We start from the raw sequence: 21,085 nt of genomic DNA, 5'->3' as shown, positions 1-21,085 counted from the left end.
CTCTGATGTGCGCTTCTCCACTGTCTCTTCAACGTGCCAGATAAATGTCTCTGCTGGACTGCTCCGTGGGTAGCTGCTCACTGTTACTGTGCTCACACATGAATACTGGTCCCAGAGCTTTCCACAGAGCAAGTGTTGCAATGAGGGGGAGATGAGACATGAAGTGTTTGCTGTATGCTGGTAACAAACAGCTCTAAGCCTGTTGTTAGCAGTCTCCGTGACTGTAGCTCTTCCGAAGGGCAGAACTACCCTACGTTTTACGCCTGGGGAAAGCAGGGAGGCTGCTCTAGTGTGCATGAGTCTATCCAGCGAGTCTACTTCAGCCAAGTGAGGTCCTACCCTGAACCTGACACACTGACACAGGGTAATTCCTTTCTCTGCTTTCTTGCCAGGAGGTTTGCCCAGCACTTCCAGTTTCATCTGAGTTTGACCAGGGCCAAGGCTGCCTTTTCTGCTCTTCCAGCCCCCGAGCAAGAGCAGCCATACATCTGAGTCACCATGGGCAAGATGGACAACACCTCCGTGGAGCTGAGCTCTCCCTCTGAGGTGAAGCAGGCAGCCTTGGAAGAGCCGGAACCCATCGCCCCCGAGGCCCCAAGCGCCAAGAAGAAGAAGATCCCAGACAGGGGCTCTTGGAAGGGGAGGTTTGACTTCCTGCTGTCCTGTGTGGGCTATGCCATTGGGCTGGGCAACGTCTGGCGCTTTCCGTATCTCTGTGGCAAGAATGGAGGAGGTGAGTGTAGTGGAAATGCTAAGTCATGGCTTGAAACAGTGATTGAGCACCTGGTGGGAAGGCAGGGCCAACCCATTGGAGCTCAGGTACATGCAGCTCACCTGAGTGACTGAAGGGAGTGAAGCCAGGATCCAGCCCTTCCCAGACCTCATTTAAGGGTTGGTAGTGGAGGCAAGGGTAACTTGCTGGAGATCCCTGCCAGCTTGAGGCCTTCCAAGGATAAGCAAATTTTCTTCCTTCATTTCTTTGCCCATGGCTGCTGTATTTGGGCTTGTCCTCATTTACTGCAGTCTATGACTTTGCCCCCTCGCCATTGTTGCTGTGTTTTCCATCATGTTATAGCACTGCAATAAGAGAAACATACAACACCTTTGCTCACTTTTGAGCAGCCTTGTTCCCTGGACAGGCTCTGGGTTGTGTGGGTCTGTGCAAGTGGCTAGTGGGCAGAGGGAAACAGTGCTGGGCTAGAAATCAAGAGAGCTGGAAGGTCAGCTCCCTCCTCGGCTTCAGACTTTCTCCATGAACTGGATCAAGTCATAACACACACCCTTGTGTTTTTCTTTGTGAAATGTTTTGTGAACTCTTTGTAAAATGCTGTTTCTTCAGCATCATCACAGAGGTACTTCTGTAGAGGGGAATGTGTGCTGCACTGACATCAGCAGAGCAGACAGCTCTTCTCCCCCACATCTGTCTCTCTGTGTTTTTGCCTATTAGTAAAATAACTTTCCCTCCCTCCTTAACGTGCTGCTTGAGCTATTCCTCAGAGTTCCCCACAAGTCCATCACCTTTCAGGCTGTACATATAATTGCACACCTTTTCCTCCTCCCTCAAGTTTCATCTTCAAAACCTACTTCTTCTGCGGCTATCATGATTGTTTCTCACCTCTCAGCTCACCCGTGCTGTCCCTCCCTGCCATTTTCAGAGCTGTGATGCAAGTTTCCTGAGTGTGCCCTTACCTGGTACCACTGTCCATGTTTGTTCAGGTTTAGCCCATCCTCTGCTCTGCGTTGGCTGCACAGTCTCAGACACATTGCATCCGTGCTGCCCATCTCCTCACATTTAAAGGTGGGGATGGCGATACCTATAATTAGAGGAGAGATTTATTTGAGATAAAATCAATCCTATTTATAAAACCAGCTGAGATCCTAAGAGGGACTGTGCTGCAGAGGTGTGAAATGCTGTAATTAGCATTAGCAATGGCACAGGGGATAATTTCTGACCTGGCAGCTGCAGGCACACCGAGGGACCAGCTGGCTGCCAGCAAAAATGCTGGGCAGGTGTAAAAGGGGAACTCTCATCCCTACCTCACATTCTGGGCTGTGCAGCTGGTGGCAGCCCGCACCTCTTGTTCCCCTTACCACTGGCCTACTCTGGCTGTTCCCACAGCCAGCAATAAGGAGCAGTGAGCATCTGATGCCTGTAAGGGACAGAAGTGACGCACACAAGCGTCACTGGCTGCCGGTGGGGAGCAGCAAGGAAGGGTCGTGCTGCATCTGATGGCAGATCCTGGCACGGCCCCAGCGGAGCAGGCAGAGGGTGGGATGCTAATTTTAGCATCCTGCATGTGAAGTGCACAGGGCGTGGGCTGTGGGCTGCTTCCATTACGCACAGGCCAATTGGACTGAATGGAAATACCATGGCCTTGCTTACTGCCATCACTTTGTATCAGCTCACGGCTCACTTGCTCTGCGTTGTAGTTGGGCGTGTAGTTAGGGGTTATTTGCCCTGGGTGCAGCGGCCCTCCATGAGCCCCATCCAGTGCTCAGAGCACGCATCACCCCAAGAGATGCCTGGCTTCCCACTGGCTCTGTGCGCTGATGGATGCGTGTGCCCAGCAATGACTAATGCTCAGCCCCGTGCTGTCCTGATGTCAACAGGAATTTGCTGGACTCTGAGCTGACTCTAAATGTGGCTCAGAAAGTGCTAAAAATTGTCTATCAGATCCCGAGCTTGAACAACTTGAGAGGAACGTTTCTTTAAATAATCATCACACACTTCTCATTTGCACTTTGAGATGCCAAGAAAAGGCACATAGCAGCTTGTAATGCTCAGCTCCTCATCTGTGGGCAGTGTTTGCTGCTATACCTCCCTGCGTGGCATAAGAGCTGAAGACTGCAGAGGGTTTTGAGGCCAGGCACACAGATTTTAGGTACAAATTTCCAAACTGATGTCACAGCTGTGGCAGTGCAGCTCTGGGTGTGTTCTTAGGGGACCCGGCCCTTCAGAGCAGCACCACCACTGCCAATAGCCCTCAGCTCAAGGCTGCGGCCTGGCTGGTAGATTTGCCCCTATTCCAGAGGATTTTTGATTAAGCCAGGATAAATTACCCGGGTTTATGAGTTTGGGGTTTGTTGTGTTTTTGTTTTTCTTGATAGTCTAATAAAACCTTTCACAAATCTTTTCTGGGCTGCTGTAGATGAAAAATGCAAATCCATTAGGGGGGTGGCCAGATTCCATTAGCTGCTTGCACAGAAGCCAGACAAGCACTGTGTCCTCACCAAGCTCAGCCTGCCGTAGCTGTGCACTAAGGCAGCATCCATGGCCTCTGGCTTTCTCACAGGCCTTGGGGCTGAACCTGGTCCATAGGCAGGATGCTGCATGGGCAGAGTCTCTCCAGCTGCCATCTTCGAAGCTTTTGGCTCTCCCTTGCTAGGCTGCTGTTGGAGGCGAGAGCCTGGAGTTGTATGTCAGCTTGCAATTCAGACTTAAGGATGCTGAGCTGCAGGCTCACAGCGTGTTTTCTCCCCACCACCCCCTACCAGCTCCTCAGCATAGCAGCTCCCAGTGAGTCCCATGCTGGGTGCTGGTACCTGCCTCTCCCAGCTGGGCTCACTCCCTGCTTGACATGCAGGCAGGCGTCCTCAGCTGGGTGCCCCCAAGCCAGCAGCTGCCACAGCCTTGATGCTTTCCTGTCCACAGAAAGCAGCTGGGGGAGCCCGGCTGGGCTATGCAGAACGGCTCCGCTGGCTGCCTCCATGCTTTCTTTCCCTCTCATACCTGAAGAAGAAGACTTGGGCTGACAGCTGGGCCCTCTGGATGGTGCAGACATCAGTGCTACCCTGCACCTGGCCAGCTGCTATTGCGCAAATAGAATGTCTCCTCTTTCCTCTGCCAGGATCTTCTGCAAGACTTAATTCTCCTCTGGGACAATGACAGGCTCCAGCACATGCACCAGGCAGCTGGAAAATGAGTTTTGTACTGAGTCCTGGAAGCCAGAGTGACCTGAACTCGTACAGCCTTCAAATCGCGTGGCGAGGCTCATCCGTTGCGTTGGTTCTCCTCATACTGGGGTGCATCCATCCAAGTAATCCATCTGCTGGATGGCTGTACTTGTAGTGACAAGATGACTTCCATAGGGTCCATACTAATAATAGAGAACATAGAAATAATGTTCTCACTGGTAACTTTAAGGATAAATCCTAGGGAAAGAGTGGGGAAGTGTACAGGACTGTTATAAGAGCAAATTGGGTTTTTGTCATAGATTCCCTAAAGGACTGAAACAGCTGTGAACAGAGAAAGCAGTGCCAATGCCGGACATTCCTTTGTCCATTTTCTCAAGGTGAAAGCACTGCTGCGAGTAAGACAGAACTTCAATGAGACCAAGCTACCAATGTCAGCACCTGAGTGTTTGGTTTCGTTGTCATACTGGATTTAGCAGCACCCAAGTATCTATCAAATAAGTGAGGCTGCACTAGCTATGGTGTATGCATTTACGTCTATATGAGAGATATATATCCACAGTGGTATGAGCACAGAAGGGGAAGGCAGCAGTGATCTCAGTGGGAGACTTTCTGAACACATCAAGCCCAGTTCCAAACTGTCACCTCTGAGCAAGTCTGCTCGTCGTCCCGTGGGTGCTGATGGAGATACGGGGAGCCATCCGGTAACACTGCTCCTTCTTTCAGGGGCCTTCCTCATTCCCTATTTCCTGACGCTGGTGTTTGCTGGGATCCCCCTCTTCCTGCTGGAAACTGCTCTCGGCCAGTACACCTCTGTGGGCGGACTGGGAGTCTGGAAATTAGCACCCATGTTTAAAGGTACTGTGCTGTAAGCTGGTAAAGGTGGTGACACGTGCCTACAAAGAGCCTCCAATGGTTTGGGAAGCAAAGCCCTGGGGACTGGGGTGGAGAGCAACTCAGGGGCATTTTTTCCCTGTCCTTGACCCTTAAAATTTAGAGAAGTGATCATATCCTGCTCATAAGGAGCAACCTAGCATACTGAAATTTTCACCTGGTGGAAGTGGGTGGACAAGAAGCTCTCTTGAGTGCACAGTGTATTTGTGCCGTGTGCCACGTGGATAAATGACCTTGTTTTTTTCTGGCTTTGCCACAGAGCTTTCTGTGATGCCCAGGAGCTCACCTGGGCACAGAGACCTGGATTGATGCTGCTCTCTGTCTTCTTTTGCAGGAGTGGGGCTGGCAGCTGTGGTTCTTTCCTTCTGGCTGAACATCTACTATATTGTCATCATCGCCTGGTCTCTCTACTATCTCTTCAACTCTTTCACTGCGGTGAGTTGCAGACTTCTATGGCGTGGCATTGGCTGTGCAGTCCTTACTCCCTGCTTTCTGTTTCTCACACCACGAAGGTACATCTTAGGATGCAGCTTTGGTTTGTTCAGGTGTCACAGACCTGGCTGGTGACAGTGCTGGTGTCTCCACAGGCAGCTCCAGGTGTTGGCTCACAGCCTTTGCTTTCTCCAGAAAGCTCCTGAAAGGTGCCAATCACAGAGCTTGGCTGACATCTGTTCCCTGCCCCTCCTAAATCTGAGTAGTGGTATTATGAACCCGAATAGGGAACCCAGCTTGCCTGCTGCAGCTTCTGTCATCTGAGATCCAGAGGAAATAGAGCAGCAACAAAAGGTCCCCATGCCCACCCCTCCTAGAAGAGCTGTGCTGCATCTCTGACGTGCAGGGCACTTGGTTGAAGGGCTGCTCTGCAGCTCTGCTTGAGCCACTGCATTTCCTACAAAGCAAAATCACAGGATGGATGCAAATAGCTGGGGGGGGGGCACTGGGGTGTTCCTGTCTGCCTCTCCACAGCCTTTGTGCAGAACCAGTATGCTCCTTGCAGGCTCTGATGCCACAAAACGCTTAAAACACAGATAATATCTTAAAAAGAGGCTGTATACACCTATGGACAGGAAAGGACTCAAACATTCTCAAAGACTTTGTCAAGCTGGAGCCCAAGGCCTTATCTACATAGGGAGATCATCCAGAATAGCCCTTCTGCTTACATCTACATGTCTTGGTCATGCTTTCTCTGTGCTTGGGAAACAAGACTGCAGTGTGCAGGGATGTATCTGAGCTGCTTATGCATGGAATGACGAGGCACGGACAAGCTGCCTGAGTGCTCATACAGCCCTCGATGCTGTGCCTTCATTGCTTGCAGCTCCAGAGCTGACTGTGTTCAACCTGCAGCAATGCGCTGCTACCATGCTGTTAGCCACAGCATAAAAATATCCAGGAATTCCTCTGTAATGCTTAAAATCAGGGGAGATGACATGAAATAGCTGCAGTGCTTTATATTTGCTCCCAAGCTTATGTTACAATAGTTTGTTCATATAGACAGACTTTTAGCCTCCGATTTGCAATGCTACATTGTTTTTCACATGTTGGGGCTTGGTATGAGTGGGAGATAAGGAATAAATCAGTGTTTGTCCTTTGTGCAGAAAACTCCAACCACTTGTTTTGTGAAACTAGCCAAAAGCCATAGTGATTCTAAACACAATATCCCTTGGTAGCTATTTTAATTAGTAGCTATTAATTACCAACAGTTAATTGGAAATAGCCTACTATCCGGGGAATTGCTACATTTTATTAGAGCTATGACATTGCCCTAATCATGTTCTTGATATAATTTCCTGGAAAAGTCTGCTTCACACTTAATTATTGTTTTGGAAAACCATTTCATGCCTTTTGCTGCGAAGCTTCTGCCCGCCCAGATGGGCTGCCCACCCCCCTTGCAAAAACAACCTGTGTCTGTAGTTCAAAAAAAGGCAGGTTTCACTCCTTGCTGGAGATGTGATGCTAACGACAGCCATGCCCTCCAGGACCTGCCGTGGCAGAGCTGCGGGAATGCCTGGAACACCGACCGCTGCTTCTCCAACTACTCCCTGGATGACACCACCAACCTCACCAGCGCCGTCACCGAGTTCTGGGAGTACGTCACAGCCTGCCTACACCAGGTTTCTCCCCACTGCAGCCATCCCGCCTGTCCGCCAGGGCTGCTGCCCTCCCTGTCATCTCCTGGCCTTGGAGAACTGGCCACTAGCTGGGGCGGGCATGGGATGGGGAGCACTGTGCAGTTGCGTGTCAGATGAATGGAGAGTAATGGCCTCATTGCATCTGTCCTCCTTCCCTCAGCCCCTCACCCGTGTGCTGCAGGTCCCTCTAGGTCTTGTGGGCTGTTGTGCATGTCTGCATCTGGCCCTTCGCTCTCCAGCCACCACTGAGATCTCCAATCATTATACCCTCAGGGGTCAGACTTCCCCTTAACACGACCTCTCCCACCCTAGGAAGAACATGCACCAGATGTCCGGGGGCTTGGGGGAGCCTGGATCTGTCCGCTGGCCCCTGGCTGGCACACTGGCCCTGGCCTGGCTGTTGGTCTACTTCTCCATTTGGAAGGGTGTGGAGTGGACAGGCAAGGTATGGCGTGAGGAATGGGTGGTTCGGTGCTGTCAAAATGTCCTCCAGACTCAATTTAGTCTGAGTGTCTGTAACTAATGTTATGGTGCTTCAAGGCTGAATTGCAGTAGATGCTATTAAATTCTTGACATTTACCTTGCACGCCAGTAAAAATTGATACTATGTTCACGGTAACTTTCAATCTAAGTGTAGAGAATAATTCTTCCCCACAAAGTCACAGGTCCACGTTCTCAGTCTCTCTGAAGATTTGGGGAAGAGATGATGTACGTTAACCCGCATCAGGACAGTTCTCCAAGATGATGAGGTCTATTCTGGGCTCCGCCCTACAAAAATAACGTCTCTTGAAATGCTGTGGGCTGAAAATCACTCACCATCTCTTTAGAAAATTTTTCTGCTGCCCTTTAGGTATTGGTGAGATACCTATGGATCAGAAGCATATGGTTATTCACTGTGTAGCATTTCAGACCAGCACAGCTGAGAGGTAATTGCTTAGTTTATTGAAATGGCAATGCTGAAATACTGAGGTGTGTTATTTAGAGCACAGCATGATGTTAGAGGGACAGCATTATGAAAGGAATGATCTACAGTGAAGATCAGAAAGAAGCACTTCAGAAGGAGGTCACCTCAACCGCTCACACCCCTAGGGGTTCTCAGGTGGGGTTTTGCTACACAGTCACAGCAAAGGCCCAGTGACTGCCATTACCTGTTGAGTGATGGCACACGCATGCAATTCTCTGAAGGGTTGGAGTCAAGAGAGCTAATGTTTCTTGATGCATTGGACTAGTGGAATGCTGGCTTTAGCTCCGCAAAATAAGGATGCGATGTCTTAAAGGGATTACTTCTGTGGACTAAATTTATCCTTCTGCAATCCCCTTGTCTTTGGGCAATCCATCTAGAATTTTGCCTGCTACTTCTGCGATAGCACATCCTTGCTTGTCTTTGGCAGAGAGAAACAGCCAGAAATGTTACTTGCATGGGAGTGGGAGGCGGAAAACACAAGGAGGATGTTGATCAATTTCTTCCCTTTGGGAGCTGTGCAGGCGGCTCTCTCCATGATTACAGGCTCAGCCATGAGCAGCAGTGCTTGGGGACCTTATCCCACCTCAAAGGTGGGGAGGGGTACACAGTGGCTGCAGTGCCACTATGGACAGGAACTACTGATAGTATCTCTCCCACGGTGTCTCTTGTAGGTGGTGTATTTCTCAGCCACCTACCCCTACTTCATGCTGTTCATCCTCTTCTTTCGGGGAGTCACGCTGCCTGGGGCCAAGGAGGGCATCCTCTTCTACCTCACACCTGACTTCAGGAAGCTCTCCGACTCTGAGGTTGGTTGCCTGGCTGTAGCTGTCCTGCTGGTAGTTCTGACACCCAGCTATCTTCACATCAGTGCTTCCTTCAATATTTTAAGAGAGAACTAAAACTGAAAAGGAATATCTCCCCACTCAGGTAGTCATTACCCTCACAGTTTGAGACAAAATTCAGGTTGTTTGTGGGTAGAAAGCCAAGCAGCATCTCTACTGTAATCAGGTGGATGAGGGATGAGAAATTACCCCAGCGAAGGAATCTCCCCTCTGGTTTGGGAATGCCTCATCTTCTGACCAGCCCAGTGCTGGATGGCTGAGCCCCCAGGCCTGCAGCCCACACTGACCCTGTGTAGCAGGTCATCAGTCCTTGCAGGGAGGGAGAGATGGACCGGAGACTGGGTAATGGTGAGCTGAGTCCACCAAGTTGACTGCATGGTGGAGGACAGACATAAAGCGTTCTCCTTTTCTGCAGGTCTGGATGGATGCAGCCACACAGATCTTCTTCTCCTATGGCCTGGGGCTGGGGTCCCTGATTGCATTGGGGAGCTACAACACTTTTCACAACAACGTCTACAGGTCTGTTGAGTTTTCCTGGCTCTGTTGGGTTTCTGTGGTAGGAGCAGCAGAGAATCACGCGTTGTGACCATCATCACATGGCCAGCAGAGCCCCCCTCTGCTACTGCCCTGAGTGCATGCGTGGATAGAGGCATCACAGCAAGTCTGGGTGCCTGGCCTTTGCTGTTCCCCTCTGTCACTAAGCAGCTAAGGGGCACGCTGCCACCTCCTTAAGTGGGGAAAGCTTAGTCTTCTCCTTGCCCACCCTTTGTTCCTCATCTCTTTGGTAGGGACCTGAAAGTGGCTTCTTTTCTTCCTTTCTCTATTCCAGAGACTCCATTATTGTCTGCTGTATAAACTCCACCACGAGCATATTTGCTGGATTTGTTATTTTCTCTATCGTTGGCTTCATGTCGCACATCACAAAGAAGTCGATTTCAGAGCTGGCCTCCTCAGGTGAGCAAACATGGCAGCAGTGCCAGTAAGACCCAGAATGTCTTTTCCTTCCCCGGTCCCTCAACATCACCTCTTAAGGTTTGTATCTCTCTGCACTGTTATTCAGGAGTTGTCCTTGAGTTAAAATGCAGGAGTCAGATCTTAGTATTTTCCTGGGAAACCTTTATATGATGTGCATGTGTAAAGGGCCAGATTCTCTGGCACCAGTATAATGATAGCTTGCGTATTGGTGTAGCCAATACCACTTCACACGTTTGAAGATCCACCATGGGAAGTTTCCACAAGTCACCCAAAATAGCAAACCCAGGTACAAATGCAACAGCAGCCTTTCTAGAGAAATTTGTCCATGAGTGTGGGATGCTCCCAGGCCTTTCTTCTCCATGACCAAGCACACAGTCATCTTTGTATGCTCTCTGCCCAAGACCAGTCTGATGTACCAGACATTCACTGCACACCAATTCCTGCTGCAGGGAGCATTCCTGCCTCCTTTTAATGTCCACCTACTTTCAGTGGTGAGGTTTTATGAGCTTTAGCTGCAGTGAAATATTCTGTCTGTTTGCTTTCTGAAACCTTTCTTGGAGGATAGTTGCCTCCTCACATACTGCCTGTGTTCTCAGTAGATGTGATCAAAGCTTGATGTCCTTTTTCCATGCAAGACTTTGAAATTGTGACCTCTGAATAATTTTTTTAAAACACAGATGAGACTGTGCCTTTTTGCCCAAAGACATATTTTGAAATTGCTGTCTTTCCAAAGAAAGCTTTTATCTCAAGCAACAGCATTACGTGATGGGGGAAAAAAAAAAAAAAGACACCAGCACCAAATTTCATTTATTATTTTCTTTTAGCAAAGTGATCTCGCTCCATTTGGTAGCAGTGATTTGATGACTTTCGCTGGCAGGAGGAGAAAAGGCAAAGCATCTCTCCAGTCATTGCTGCCTCCCATTCCACCCCTGTGCACCCAACATGGTTGGTGTGTCATGGGTAACATCTCTTGCAGTAACTTTCTGCAGTTTCTGCCTGCCATCACGGTTTCTGTTCACTGTTGCACATCACTATGACTTTCTGCCAAACACTTTATAAATGTGGACTCGTCTCTTGTTTCACTTCTGCAGGCCCTGGACTGGCTTTCCTCGCCTACCCGCAGGTTGTCACCCAGCTACCCCTGTCTCCACTCTGGTCGATCCTCTTCTTCTCTATGCTGATGATGCTGGGCCTGGATAGTCAGGTGAGGCAGCCCAGAGACAAAGTAGGGTAAAATACAAAGATATTTTTGGACCTCGTGGTGGTTTTCCCTTCTGCACCTTGAGTTAGTGTCTTTTCACAGATTCTTTCACATGAAAAAAATATCTCTTTTGTGGTCATCACCCCCGCACTCTTCTCATATACTGCAAATGGGGTGGTATCTGACCAGTCAGACTTACGAGAAGATCACCACTTCTCTGCAGACTGATCTTTGGAAAGCTGTTCTCCATTCAGAACAGTTTTGGGCCCCAGAGAATTGTTGGTGCTGCTGCATGGACGCAGTGTGTCCTGGATGGCCCGGGCAATTGAGCTGCCCAGTAGCTCACAAGCTCTAGATGGAACTAGTGGGAAACGAGCCCTGCCAAAATGTTTTGGGGCAGGGAAAAGGAGAGAAAGGAAAAAAATATATGTATTTCAAGCAATTACTGTTTTTTTCCAGTAAGATGTTAACTGCTTTCCTAGAAATAGGAATGTGAAATAAGGAAAATCAGTATTAACTCTTACATATTGTGTCTACATAGTCAGGGTTTATGGTCACTGCAGTCCTTGGTATTTTGTGAGAAGCTAATTTGGGATGCTTTGGATTTTCTAAGGTGTCATGGAGCACCTTCACCAACCTGGATTTCCTGTGAGGCACAGTAAGAGAATGCCATTACTTTGGCTTACTGTTGCAGGCTGGAGCAGAAAGCTCCCAGCACATACCAGTCTCCCACCAGACCATATCTCTGTGCCATGGTGCTGGCAGGTTGCACTGAGAAAAGCAGCGATGCAGCATCTGAAGCAGTGGGAATAGTGGTTTGGTGCAGTGTTTTGGCACTGTTTTTAATAACTAGCGTAGTCCTGAGCAGAGGTGAAGTGCTCTGCTGTTTGAGCTCCCGGGCTGGCTTCATAGTGAGCAGGTGGAAAGAAGCCATGCCTTGGGAAAGTCTTGCAAAACAAAACAGTATGGGCCCCGTATTTTGTTTTAACAAGTGATGATACTTTTAAAATCTGATAATTTAGCATACATGTAGCTACCCAGTGAGGCAGCCCCTCTGGAGGAGAGGGTGCAACCGAAGGCTCCTTCAAAACTGTGTGCTTGGTCTGTCGCATCCTTCCCTGTGGCAGCATGGTCCTTCCTTGCTGTGCAAAGCCTTAGGACAAAAATGGACTCTCTCCCGGGTTACACACAGCCTTCATAAACTCAAATCTAATTCCTGATCAGTCTCAGGCGTATCCCTGACCTGTCATACCTGGTTTCCAAGAAAAATACAATCAACCATACCTGCTTTTCAGTTACAGCACGCTCCCACAAAAACACATCCTGGAGCTCTCAGCTGCATTACCACAGACATTATTTGGCAAATAATTTCAAATAATGACTAAACGTTTCGAAAGAAGCTCCATTTACAGAAAAAAAAAAAAAAATGAAAACTGCTCTCCACGGATTATTCACTCAGCTCCAGTAAATAGTTTGAGACATGACAATAAGCCCTCAAAGCACTGTGTGGAATTTATTTGCTGCATTTGCTTCTCAAATACCACTTGAAATTCTCCAGGTCCCTCCGCCAGCCGGTCTCGGAGGGCGGTCGGTCTGTGGGGGGCTATCACTGCCTGGAGGAGGAGCGGGGGAAGGAGGCACCAAATGGAAAACAAGCTTTTAAAGAAGGGCAGATGAATAGATGGGAAGGAGCTTTCTGCATGCATGGTGGCACTCTGAGTCAATCTGATCAAATCACACGATTTACAGAACGGCAGCTTAGGTGAATAAAACAACGCACACACGAGGGCTGCAATTACACATGCATTTTGAAGTATCCATTTCGAAAAGAAGGACAGTTTTGATATGTGCTTGTTTTAAATAGTGTTTGTGGTACTTGCAGATGAGAAGCAGCTGCTTTCATTAGGGCACAGCAGGGACCCTCACCACCGTCCAGGCACGGAGCCAGAGGGGTATGGGAGCCCAGCCAGCAAGGGAAGGTCCCTTGCTGAGGTCTGTGTGATGCAGCAATGAGACCCACCCCCTCTGCAGTGCTGCAAGGAGGTCCACTCGTGTCCACAAGCCTCAGCAAAGAGCTCAGCAGTGCAGCTCCATCTGCCTCTCTGCCATCATGCTCATCTCCTCCGCGGTGCCTTGAACGCGAGCAGTGACCTACATTGATGCGTGCACCTCCCTCCTATGCCCCCACTTGCTGCTCGTGGTCCTTAATGTTTGCTCTGCCTCTGATCCACTCTGGCTTTAGCTCTCTTGCGTCTAGACCCTCTTGCATAACATGCTAATGCTTTCTTTTAACCTACCAGTTTCCAGGTCAGGCGTTTTTCTCCCCAAGGGAGCTGGCAAGCCTTGTGACTGCAAGCCTGCATCTGTCCTTCGCGAGACCGCCTCTTGCAGGTTATTCATGAGGATTTGTGGCTGAGAGCAGTGAAACCCACGCTGCACATCTGGCAGCTGTGGTTAACCTGCTCTCAGGTCCTGGTCCCAGTCCTGGTCCTGCTCAGGCTGGGATTCTCATTCTGGTTAGTATGGCCGAAGAAGAATAGCACAGCCCTGGCACTGTGAGGATGGGGGAGAGACTGCCAAGTCCAGGTCATTCGACCCAGCAGCTCGTGATGGTGATTAAGCACCAAAATGGGAAAAAGAGAGAAGTGACTGGAAATAAAACCTTTAAGGAGAAAAATGTTATCATGGCCCAAAAATCAGCAGGCTCTCCTCACTCCCGAAAGCAGCACGCTTTCCCCCAGCTGCCTGCTTATCCTGGGGAGTGCCTAAGGTCAGGTATGTGAGCTGGGAAAGTAAGACCCTGGGCCACACATGGACCTGCAGTCCCAAGGCTGTAAGTAGAGTCCCTCCAGCTCCTGTAGCTGCATCACCTCTGCAGGCTGAGGCTGACAGAAGGTCATTTCCAGTAAACGGTAATGAAGTTCTGTTTCGGGGCAAGAAAAACCAGCGTGGCACTGCTTGGTTCCCCATTTTACCCATTACATGCTGGAAGTCCCTCATGCCCACACTCTCCCCCAGTCCCTCCCAGCTCTTGTCCCTCCCTGCCTTGCCCAGTGCCAGGTGCTGGCCGTGCATCCATGAGGAAGGAATAGCTTTTGACAGGCTTGGTTTTGTCATGCTAGCGCTTCACACAGTGGTGCCAGCTCTGTCCTGACTCTTGTAGACAGTGAGCTGGGTGGGATGGGGTGAAGAGCTTGCTGACAGTGAGTACAAAGACAGATTAACCCATGCTCTAATGGCAAAGGATGCTTTAATAGCGCTTATGTCCAACATAAAAGGCTGAGCTCATTACAAATTCCAAACAAAGCAATTGAGCTTGGGCTCTCTGGGATGCAGCTTTCCACACTGCAGCATGTGGAGATAAAACCCGAGGCAGGAATATTGCTCTTTGCCTCTCTCTGTGTCCCAGAAGCCAACGGGATGTCAGCTCCTCTACCATCCCTGCCCAGCAGCAGGAGTGACTCAGATGTCTGGCTTTGCTTCCATGGATTTTTCCAGTGTTCTGCTGCTCTTTTTAGTCTGTGTATCTCTACCTCCACCTCTACTGATTGTTTTCTTTCTTCTCGTCTCAAATCAGAATCTAAAAATGCCCCCACTTTCTACAGCACTCTCCTGGGGGACAGAGAAGTCCCTGATATCCATCTTCACTGCCATTGCACTGGTCTGTATGTTCACTGAGGGTGACCGGGGAAACCAGGAGCTTGCTGCCCTCATCAACTTCCCAGTCGTTTTGCTATGGGCAAGATGTGCTCTCTGAGAGCTGTACATTACCTGTGGTTCCTAGGAGCGAGACCTGAAAGTGATTCTCATCATTTAAGAGGAAATAGGAGAGAAGCATGCGCTCCACAGATACACAACGTGCTATAGGGCAGATCATGGTACAGACAGCATTAACTCTGTGCCTAGTACAGCACAGCTCTAGGAAGACCACATGCTGTGAGGATGGCCTTTTAATGTACTACACGCATTTTAATGCAGTGCTTGAAGAAAGGGAAATAAATTCAAGGAGCAGGTAGTCAGAGATGTTGTCGTTATGTGCTTGCACGTGGGACTGGACAGTGGGTGATACAGCAACATAATGAGTGCTTTAGGTCACTGAACAGCACAAGTGCTGCAGCAATATGCTGAGAAGAGCACACCCGGGAAAGGGCGAGCAGAAGTGCCAGCAGCAGAGATGTTGCTGTGATGCAGAGGCTGGCAGAGCTGTGGAGTGGGGCAGCAGTGGGGTGGCCCTCGAGAGTTTGAGGGGAGGCAAAGTTGGAGATGTATCTCAGCTAATTTTAGGCGTCTAAGCTCAGTGTTTTTAATTCCCTGTACAATCAGTGAAGAGAGAGAGGTACTTTCAGGACGTGATTCGGGCCAGCTCTGTGCAGAGCCTTCTTTTCTACTGTCTACAGGTGACGCTTAAAGTAATGAGGCTGTCAACACTGGGGTTAAATGTAGGTGGGGGTGATGTCAGGCTAAGATACTCACAGATGTTTCCTCAGTGTGTGTCTTCTGTTGCAGTTCTGCACCGTGGAGGGGTTCGTTACTGCCCTGATGGATGAATATCCTCATATCCTGAGAGCCAGGAAGAAGATCTTCATTGCAATAGTCTGTTTCATCTCTTATCTCGTTGGATTCTCCAATATCACCCAGGTACAGAGAGCCATGCTTGTGTGTCCATTCCTGGCACCTGTCCAGTCACCCATGCATTTCACAGTAGCACCAAAGGCTTTAGGAGAAGTGACAGCACCTGTAGGAGACATATGGGCTTATCGTTGCTGTCACATCTCAAGTGATGCCTCCGTAATTGCTGCGGCCATCCTGGAGTCAGCGTGGTGTGTTCTCTTGCTATTTGCAATAAGGGCTTAGGTCAGCAAAGCCCATGCTGAAGGAACACTTGGTGCAGAGGGTTAAGATAACGTAAAGAAGACCAGTCTCTTGGAGCCCTGAGCCTCTGGGGCCGAAGCCAAGGTTTATGTGTATGAATATAGGACCGAGTGGTCTGTAGATTTGTGAGGAGCAGAGCAGCAAAACTCCTGGGAGGGGCAGAGTGCACTAAATTAGGTGACTCCAACTAAAACAGGGATAAGTAAGATAGCCTCATGAGTCCCCACTTTTTCTACTCGCCGTTGGCCATACCTGAACAAGCTGGCTAATTGCCTTCAAGAGCACACCAGTTTTTCTGTTGGGAACCTGATTCCAGTGGAAGCACTGCAGCGCCTGCTCTCCTGTCTGGAGAAATTAACATTAAAGCCAGCAGCTGTAGATAGTAGCAATTCAAGCAGCTGGCTGATATTGTCAAACATAATCCATAACTAAACTCCTTGACCCTGGCTTTGTCTCCTCAGGGCGGTATTTATGTCTTCAAGCTGTTTGATTACTACTCAGCCAGTGGCATGTGTCTTCTCTTTCTTGTCTTCTTTGAGACCATCTCAATTTCTTGGTGTTATGGTAAGCAAAAAAAAAAAAAGACCTTGTTTCTTTCTTGTCTCCACGGGCAAAGTGAGATTTTTCAAAAGCATCCAACAGTGAAGGCAATAAAAGATTTGTAACTGGTAATAGCTGAGGCTGATAATTCCAGAAAATCAGGAGCAGGAGGCTGTCATCTCGCTTCCCCAGGCCACCACAAAGACCTGTGCACTAACTGGCAGATGCCTATGGTCCTGCCTTCAGGTCCCTCCCGAGACACCAGGAACGTGCAAGATGACCCTGTATTTGTGTCCCCATTCTCGGGCCCTCCAGATAACGGTTCTGACACCACAGCATTGTCACCTTCTTGCTGTGCCATGCTCTGCCTTTGCTCTGCCATGAGGAGAGGTGAAGCCCAGGGGCACCAAGATGGGATACTTTTCTCAACAGCCTTTTCTTCTTCTAGGTGTGAACAGATTTTACAGGAACATTGAAGAAATGATTGGCTACAAACCTTGCATTTGGTGGAAAATCTGCTGGGCATTTTTCACTCCTCTTGTCTGCCTGGTAAGAACAGAAGGGTCCTATCTGAAGGAGTGGATCCAGAAGGGCCTCTTAGTTTGGAAGGGCTGTAGGGGATACGCTGCATTTTCAGTCCACTATCGGTCTGTCCGTAACTGCAAGGTACCTGGGATGGGCAAAGCGCCTCTGAAAATAGTGCATAAGAAAGTCTTCAAAGTTAATTATTTAATTTAAATGATGCTCTCAATTCTTCTACCTGAGATGTCAAGAGACAAGAAGATAATTTACTGTATTTAAAGGCTGTTACTGGTAGAAGAGGAGGTTCTCAGCCACTGTGGCTCCTGCCCTGCTGCCTAATAGGCTTGTCAGAGCAAAAGACACCAGCAGAAACAGCACAGCTGATGGAGGAGCAATTTTGATTTTGCTGGCTCTCACATTTCCAGCAGTGGTAGTACAAAGAATGGTGTGAGAAGGCCAATGATAGAAAGTTAAAGGCTCCTGAGGCCAGCTGTGAAGATACTGCTGTCAACTTGGTTAGGAACTTCTTGCAAGGGCACTGCTTATCTGAGCAGTCTGGTGAAGAAGGAAATCAAGGTTATTCCAGTTCCAGCTTTCAGCATAGGGTAGTCATGAGGGAAATGATAGAAAATTAATGTGCTGAAAGCTTCTAAAATAATTTAAGGAGCTGTTGGATTGCTGTACAACTGTTTGGTGCCTGGAGGATGATGAAGGAAAAAATCAATGGATGTTCTCTGATCTTGCACATACTCACTTGTGATGGCTGGTGTTCTTTTCCCAGGGTGTGTTCTTATTCAGTGTGGTGGAAATGACCCCTCTGACGCTGGGAAAATACATCTATCCCGCGTGGGGACAAGGTATTGGCTGGCTCATGGCGCTGTCCTCCATGGTACTGATCCCAGGATACATGCTGTACAGCTTCTTTACCTCAACAGGGACTCTCCGGCAGGTATGCATGGCTTCACCACTCCTCTTCTGTAAAGAAGAAATCTTTAAGGTTTAGTAACACAGAAAAATCTCAGTTCCCAGTGGTCCCTGGCTGTGAGCACAGTTACCTGGCACTTCTCAGCAGAGAGATCAGCATCCTCCAAGCATGAAGCTTGAGATAACTCAGGGCTAAGACCTGCCAGTGGTGGAGACAGCATCACTTGACGTGTGCTTTGCAAACAGCAGTCAGGGTATGAGGGGGATGAGAAGCAAGGCAGAATTCTGTGCAGAACCCAAAATGCCTACAACTCGTTGATCTCACTTAAAATATATTTTTTATTCTTCATTTGAGCAAGGTTACATGCAGCAGTGAATCACGAGGGTCTGTATGTCATACATGGTAATTGCTGTTGAGATCTTATTTACAGTGTTGACGTTCAATCTTGAGAGGGCTGTGCACGAAGTCCCCGTCTCGATGCTGTCTGCTGTGAGCTACAGGTGCGAGCAGTCACTGCAGGGGTGCTGCTGATTTATGACTTTCCCAGCCTGCCTTCAACAGCCAGCTGGCGCCATCTAAACCCCGCCAGTTTGCTTCGTGGATGTCATATTTTGAGTAATGTTCAAGTCCAAATGCTTTGGCTAGAGCTGCTGGGCTGAGGTCAGCTTCGAGCCCCGCTGCTTCTGAGGTCAGGTTGCAGGTGGATTTGACTTTCCTTCCTCCCAGCTCTCTATTTAGATGGGATCTGCTACAGGGTCTGCCTGGGTCTGATGTCTCAGATGGGCTTTCAGTTTCTGGTCTCTCATTTGAGTTCAATTTCTGATTCTTGCCATTTGTCTTGGGAGCAACCTTGAGGTTCTGCAGCACTCGAACCTATGTAATGCCAAGCCACTAGGGTGATGGTGGGTTGAGGGCCAGCTGCGGTTCCACTAGGAAAGCCTTTCTCAGATGTCCAGAGGGCTTCTTAACCCCTCATAGTAGGAGCTGGAAAAGGGGGGAAAGGGAATTCTGGCAAACAAACAGATAGGTTTTCAATCCCGTTCCCGTTAGTGATGTGACAACACATCTTGGCATCTGGGGGAGCCAAGCCAGCCTGTGGCCCTCCTGGAGTAGCTGCACTGCTGGCTGAGGGCTTCTGCTCCTGGTGCTCATAGATCCAGCGAGAAGCAGCAGATGGCAGCAGGAGGGAGGCAGGTTTTTGTGTATGTGCGTGCGTGTGCCAGAGAGACGGAGAGAATTTTTGGCCTCTTATATGCACAGATCCTGGATTAGTTTGTAATAGAGCTGAAGCTGGAGGGAAATTAGATGCCAATGCTGAATAAAGTGGTTTTGACAGACAGGGAAGATTACAAGTCATTTTGATCCTACTGAGCATGAATGTGAGGGGAAAAGAAAAGACCATGAATGGCAGAAGCAGCTCAGTGATCGTTTCAGGGAATTCACCCAGCAACAGCCACTTCAGCTGTGCTGGAGAGCTGGAGCTTGTTTCCCTTTGCTGCAAAGAGCTTCTTCCTGGCTTAGTGATGCCTATTCAGGTTGGGCTCTATCCTCCTCTGCCTTCTCTTCTGCAGCATCAGTCCCACTCCGGCAGACAAAGTGACTCATAAGCATTCATCACTCCCGATGCTCAGTCTGCACGCTTCCAGTAATGACTTGCACCTCTGTACCTTCCTGGGTTCTGGCTTCATTTTACTGCTCTTTACAGTTTTCATTTGATCAGTTTAGGGCGGTGGGAATCACTGCTGGTGCAAAGGTTTGTGCAGGTGGACTGGTCTGATCCACATTAGAGTCACAGACCGTGACCTGCCAGCACGCTGCAATTGGTTAATGACATTTCACAGGAAACCCTAGCTGCAAAAATGGGCAAGCTTGGAAAATGGCTCTGCTCTGAAGTCTGTGACATTACAGCTCTCCCTTGCCCCTGTTTGCAGCTGGCACCACCGGGGAGCTGTTTCCCCATGTTATAAAGGTGATCCCTGCACTTCAAGTAGACGTGCTCTGCACAGCACCAAAGCAGGGGGCTCGCATGGCCTGGCAGCAGAGGAGGAGGGGTGCTGCAAGGCCATCCCTTGCCACATCACCGTCCCCTTGTGCTGGCAATGGGCCCACTCCAAGGCTGGGGATCGAGGATCCCAGTCTTCAGCTGACACCCTCTCTCCCCTTGTTCCCGAGCAGCGTTTCCAGCAGATGACGCAGCCCCGGCCGGATGTGCAGGTGCAGAAGAACGGCCTCCAGCCAAAGACATCCCTGAATGGCAGGGGATCAGATGCTGCTGTCTAGGAGGAGAGCCAGAGCTCCTCGCCCTGCCCTGTAGCTGCCCACACCATGCCGTCCCTCCAGCCCCTCTGGCGCAGCCTGCTGTCCCCAGCTCTGCAGCGGCTTCGCATGAGAGGACCCAGCAGAGGAACTCCAACACCTCTCTTCCCCCAGGCTGACCCCGCATCGCATCATCAACTGTCTCCATCATCTAACACTCTGACCCAGGCTCTCAGAGAGGAGCAGCCTGTAGCCTCTCGACCAGAGGTGATGTTTCTAGAGAGCTTATACCGATGGTTCACTGTTTCTCTCTTCATCTTGCACTTCCACGTGATCCTACACAGCACGCCCCGTAGCATGCAGCCATGCTTCACCCCAGAGAGCCACCTGCCACCAGGTTCAAATCTCAGATGGTGGTCAAATGATGTAGCATAAAACAGCACTAGCAAATGCATCGTTGGAAGGGATATGGCAGATCAAGCAATTCCAGCGAGGAGCCCTACATGTTGGTAGCAATAGGACATAGCCCAAACTGGAGAAGGGCATCAGGAGAGGATGCAACACTCTTAGGTGCCATGTTTCAGTCCTGCACATCTCCAACCATTACCACCCACCCAGCAGGTTGGCCCCATGAGCCACAGCCAGGTGCAGAAGACAGCCCTTCTCTCCTGGACAGCCCTGCCCTTTGCAGCTCTGTGCAGCAGCCACACGTTGACCTGAAGATCTGAATGTACAGTCTGGATCTTGTAAAGCTGAAAGCCAAACACTAAGAGCTGCAATCACAGTTCATCACAATTAATCTCAGCTAGTTACAGAAGTATCATTCTTCCCTATCCTGTAATTTCATGTCACTATAGTGTATCTGAAAATTTGTATTCCACTTTCATCTATGTTTATAAACTGGGCAATAAAGGAGCCCTCTCTTCTCATATCCTTTGAGAGGGATATCTGTGCTGAGAGCAGTTCATAGAATCATAGAATCATTGCTGTTGCTCTTTGATCTTTGCATGAATGACCTTTACTACAAACCCTGCTTTCACCTATGCATCCCAG

At 49.3% G+C, this 21,085-nt stretch overlaps 1 protein-coding gene across 1 annotated transcript; it reads left to right on the top strand.

The window, feature by feature from the left end:
• Window positions 1-185: 185 nt before the first annotated feature.
• Window positions 186-21,085, top strand: LOC121107291 (sodium- and chloride-dependent GABA transporter 1-like). The gene is made up of 14 exons (XM_040650675.1): window positions 186-733; window positions 4,639-4,770; window positions 5,141-5,241; window positions 6,783-6,892; window positions 7,248-7,380; window positions 8,571-8,705; window positions 9,157-9,260; window positions 9,571-9,695; window positions 10,808-10,920; window positions 15,424-15,555; window positions 16,251-16,353; window positions 16,778-16,878; window positions 17,633-17,800; window positions 19,952-21,085. The coding sequence occupies exons 1-14, from the start codon at window positions 499-501 to the stop codon at window positions 20,054-20,056; spliced, it is 1,797 nt and encodes a 598-aa protein (XP_040506609.1). The 5' UTR covers window positions 186-498; the 3' UTR covers window positions 20,057-21,085.

The sequence above is a fragment of the Gallus gallus genome, chromosome 1, assembly GCF_016699485.2.
Source record: "Gallus gallus isolate bGalGal1 chromosome 1, bGalGal1.mat.broiler.GRCg7b, whole genome shotgun sequence".
Classification (NCBI taxonomy): domain Eukaryota; kingdom Metazoa; phylum Chordata; class Aves; order Galliformes; family Phasianidae; genus Gallus; species Gallus gallus.
The sequence above is the reverse complement of the archived record's forward strand: the minus strand, read 5'-3'. Positions and strand labels throughout refer to the sequence as shown.

What these genes read in the sequence shown, in the direction of transcription:
- LOC121107291 (XM_040650675.1), top strand. Translation starts at nt 499, where the DNA reads ATGGGCAAGATGGACAACACCTCCGTGGAGCTGAGCTCTCCCTCTGAG. An exon ending in CTGTGGCAAGAATGGAGGAG is followed by an intron (nt 734 to 4,638) that starts GTGAGTGTAGTG and finishes TCCTTCTTTCAG; the next exon opens with GGGCCTTCCTCATTCCCTAT. An exon ending in TCACTCCTCTTGTCTGCCTG is followed by an intron (nt 16,879 to 17,632) that starts GTAAGAACAGAA and finishes TTCTTTTCCCAG; the next exon opens with GGTGTGTTCTTATTCAGTGT.